Source organism: Mycena indigotica (genome assembly GCF_014461135.1).
Source record: "Mycena indigotica strain 171206Taipei chromosome Unknown Mind.scaff0015, whole genome shotgun sequence".
Lineage (NCBI taxonomy): Eukaryota > Fungi > Basidiomycota > Agaricomycetes > Agaricales > Mycenaceae > Mycena > Mycena indigotica.
This window is the reverse complement of record NW_023503014.1, coordinates 361,025-364,970: the sequence shown is the minus strand read 5'-3', so window position 1 is coordinate 364,970 and position 3,946 is coordinate 361,025. Positions and strand designations below refer to the sequence as shown.

Here is a 3,946-nt window from a genome sequence, read left to right as displayed (position 1 = left end):
CGTGGGAAGCACACTGCGGCCGTGTCAGGAGTGTCAGGTGGGTGGTCAGCTGGCCTCCGCCGAGCCACGGGACGCCTATTCACCTCACTTCCCTCCCAGTGCCCCTTCGCTCTCGCCGCCACGACGCCAGCCATAGACCACCTAGACGACATAGAGCATAGACCCTAGACCCGCCACCACACTCACCATAGACGCAAAAGAGGATATGGACGACGAGCGCCGTAACCGGTTCTTACCCGAAGGCCAGGCGGGGAATGGAGGAGGTGTGGGTGGCCAGCAGGGAATTGCAGGAGGGGGAAACCACCGAGCGGCCTCGCAGCCACCTCATCCACCCGCCACGTCATCACCCTTCGTCGGGTCGCTTGGCGCTGCCGGCAACCCCACGACGGCGTCAAATTGGCAGGCAACCTCGCCGTCACCATCTTCTCCCGCCCACCACCTTCCGCCAGCGACACGCTCATCCTCGTTCAGTGGAGGTCGATTTGGCAGTACTTTCGAGGATGACGAGCTCTTAGATCCCGACGACGAGCTTTACGATGCGCATTACGGCTCGTTTGCGCAGTACAGAGGACGGCCAGCTTCCAATGCCATCGACCTCTCTCGCAGCCGGTCCCAAAGCTTGGCTGGCGCTATAGGCGCTGGCCGTTCACTTAGTTCATCGACGTCTTCCACATCATCTCCGTTGCACGGCTACCGCCCGACCTATGGCCTCGGCAGCGCCGCCAATTCATACGTTACGTCCAATCTGTACGGCAACAACGCATATGCGGGCCATAACAACCTCGCGGGCGGACGGTTCAATTCGTTGGGGAGGAGGGAGCGCGAGAGAGGGGAGAACACCAACACAAGTCCGTTTATGCGGGATGTTGGTGCATTGCTGGACGATGTGGCCGCTCCGGGTGGTAGTTTCCGTCAGTTGTGGGAGCGCGAACGGTTGTCTGGGGTTGGGGCAAGCTATGGCGGTCGGGGCATCAGATATGCGGGCGAATATGAGGACGATTATGGGGTTGACGACGATTATGAGGCCTATGGGTATACCGAGAGTGGGGCCACGAGCAGACGGCACAGTGTTTCCGGCCAGCCACGGGCTAGGATGACTGGGTTTGCGGCTCCCGATGCAAGCGGCTTCCAGGCTGACAATCCACCTGTCATTCCGTCTGGTGGGTTTGCTCGTCGAGGCGGGGGAGGTGGAGGTGGCCTATTGCTTACGGATGACGACCTCGAAGGCGCGCTGGGCTCTTTGTCGCTCAATACGCACACCCAGACTCCGCCCTCGCCAACCAGGGGGAGATATTTCGACAGCGACGCGAGTGTGTTGCCCCGGTCAGTCTCGCAGCAGCGATCGCGGGAATGGGCAGAGTATCCTGCGAGTCCAACCTCGCCTGTTAGAGTCCGTGTCCCGAGTACGGCGAGTAGTCACGGGCCACTATCGCCGCGGGGAGGGGGCGGAGGCGGATATATGGTGAGTTTTATTACCCCTCTCGTCTCCCAAGTGCTGACCAACAGCAGCCGCAGTATCCTCAGCAGCCGCATTATGCGCCGCCTGCTCATCAGCCACACGCACCACCATCGCAGCCGGCCCATCAGCAGCAGCACGACAACCAGGGCAAGGGCATCCCGCTGCACGCCGTCCCGCCCGAGTGGCCGCTCTACATCGTCGAGTTCAAAGCGGGCCGCACGGACCTGTTCTACCTGCCGCTTCCCCGCGGCAAAGACGAGCCGGCGCCGGAGCTGCATGTGGGCGACCTCGTCATCGTGGAGGCGGATCGTGGCAAGGACCTGGGCAAGGTGATCAATGATAGCATCACGATTGAGGAGGTGGAGGCGTACTGGGCGGGCAGAGGAAACCAACCGCAGCCGCAAGGCCAGGGATCCCCGCCGACTTCGCCCGGCGGGGCAGGAGAGACTGGCGGCGGCGGGAAGAAGGAGATCTCGCCGAAAATGATATACGGCAAGGCCGGTGCGGGGGATGCGCAGTACGTGTTATTCCTCTCTAAATTCCCCCACCAACTCCCCGCACAGACTCCTTCTGGCAAAGATGCAAGACGAGCTGAAGGCGCTGGCTCTGTGCCAGACGAAGGTGCGCGCAAAGAAGCTCCCGATGGAGGTCGTCGACGCGGAGTACCAGTGGGACCGCCGCAAGCTGACGTTCTACTTTGTCGCGGAGAAGCGTATCGACTTCCGCGAGCTCGTGCGCGAGCTGTTCCGCTTGTACAAGACAAGGATCTGGATGGCCGCGCTGGGCGGCACGGGCGGGGCACCGCAGGTGGAGGCTTGACGAAAGAAAACAAAAGACGCCACGCAAAGAACTCATGTACTTGTACGATATCCTCCCTTTATGTTCCATTTCCCCCCCTTGCTGTTATGGACTCGTCTTCCTATGCGCTATATATACCTTCTGTCCCGCCTGCTGTTTTGTATTAGTATTGTTTACTGCAAAAGTAATGTAACTGGTCCCATATTTAGCGGTGGTCTGTACATGTACTAACAACAAGTTACAAGTTTCCCCAAGTCCTCGGACAATCGAACTTTATCACAACTTGAACAACAATTATATTCAAACCAGTCAAATCAATGTAACATACTGCCTTTGTATTTCTCTGCAGCGCCACCGCATTGCTTGGATTCTCACTTCATTCCTGTGTCAGGTCAATGACTTCATGCTTCGAGTTGTTGACATAGTAAGTAAGCCGGGCTTTGGCTCTGGCGGATAGCCCGGACGATTCGGCCTGGCATTCTGACAGCTCTTGTGCTTGGGTAAGGCGGTCCGACTGGTCTGCGTGCCTTTCCAACCTCTCCAGTCGATCCAGTATAGACCCTACAACCTGCAGCATTCCCTCAGCCTGAGAGCCACCTGGCGGAGCCGGTGCCGCCTCTTCTAGTCGTCGGAGTCTCCAGGGTTGCCCTCACAAATATCTTGTAAAGTAGACAGCTTTCATAAGTGATTGAAGCACTATGAAGGGTACCTGAATCATCAGGAAAATCCTCCCCCAGAAATCCCATGAGATTTCTGGAAATTTCCGGAAATCAGCAAGAATTTTGAGTAATTTCTTCTATTTCCAGGATTTCTGTGATTCCTTTAGTCCCCCAGAAAATTTCAGAAATCTTGCAAAATTTCCAGCAGATTTCCAGTAGTTTTGTAGTCTTTCCATGCCTTCTCATTGGATCAAGATGCAGAGATTAAGCAAAATATAGATTGAAATACTACAATACAATAATAACATGATACACGAAGAGCCCGTGGTATGTGCCAATTCACATCGCACCCAGAAGACGATGCTAACAAGCCATGCTCGTCCGTAACAGACCCACACATGCACCGGCCTTCGACATCCGGGCATCCTGCGCTCAGGAGCGGACCGCAAGACGGCCAGAGCAGGGAAGGAACAGGCCTGCACATCATTTGTCAATGGCCAGAAGGTAAGAGTGAAGCGAGACACACCAGAATCATGACGAGGACATCCACAATGACTCTTCCCCCCGGGCCCCTGCTAAAAAGCAGGATTGGCAAAGGGTCGTAAAGATCTACCGCCATGTTAGCAATCCCTCGAGAATATACAGGCACAAAAACAACGCACATACGGGCGGACGGCGCGGCCGTTCGGCGCCAAATCTTCCGATGGGGTAGCACCATGCTACCCGCGCTCCCTGGCCGCGTTTGAGCCAACGCGACGCAGCCGGAGAGCAGCAGTGTGGAGGGCGGGCGGAAGTCCGCCCTTGCGCGTGCGGCACAGCCGCTGCATCGGCCGGGCTGAAAACTTCACACAAGTAGGAGACATGTCGTCCCCAAGTTCTTGTGTATTTCCAGCCTGATCGGAGCAGCGGCTCGGCGGCGGGCCTCGAGACGGCGGCGGGAGGTGGTGGTGCAGAGGTGGGGCAGTGACGCAGGTGAGTAAGTCATCCCTGAAACACATGCGCTGAGCATTTAAGCATTTGAATTGAGAAA

At 57.1% G+C, this 3,946-nt stretch overlaps 1 protein-coding gene across 1 annotated transcript; it reads left to right on the top strand.

Moving 5' to 3' along the window:
• Positions 1 to 205: 205 nt before the first annotated feature.
• Positions 206 to 2,278, top strand: MIND_01330800 (PSP1 C-terminal domain-containing protein; the record flags this gene model as incomplete). Its single annotated transcript, XM_037369756.1, has 3 exons — positions 206 to 1,462; positions 1,510 to 1,976; positions 2,023 to 2,278. 3 exons carry the CDS (start codon positions 206 to 208, stop codon positions 2,276 to 2,278), a joined length of 1,980 nt encoding a protein of 659 aa, XP_037213752.1.
• Positions 2,279 to 3,946: the final 1,668 nt, after the last annotated feature.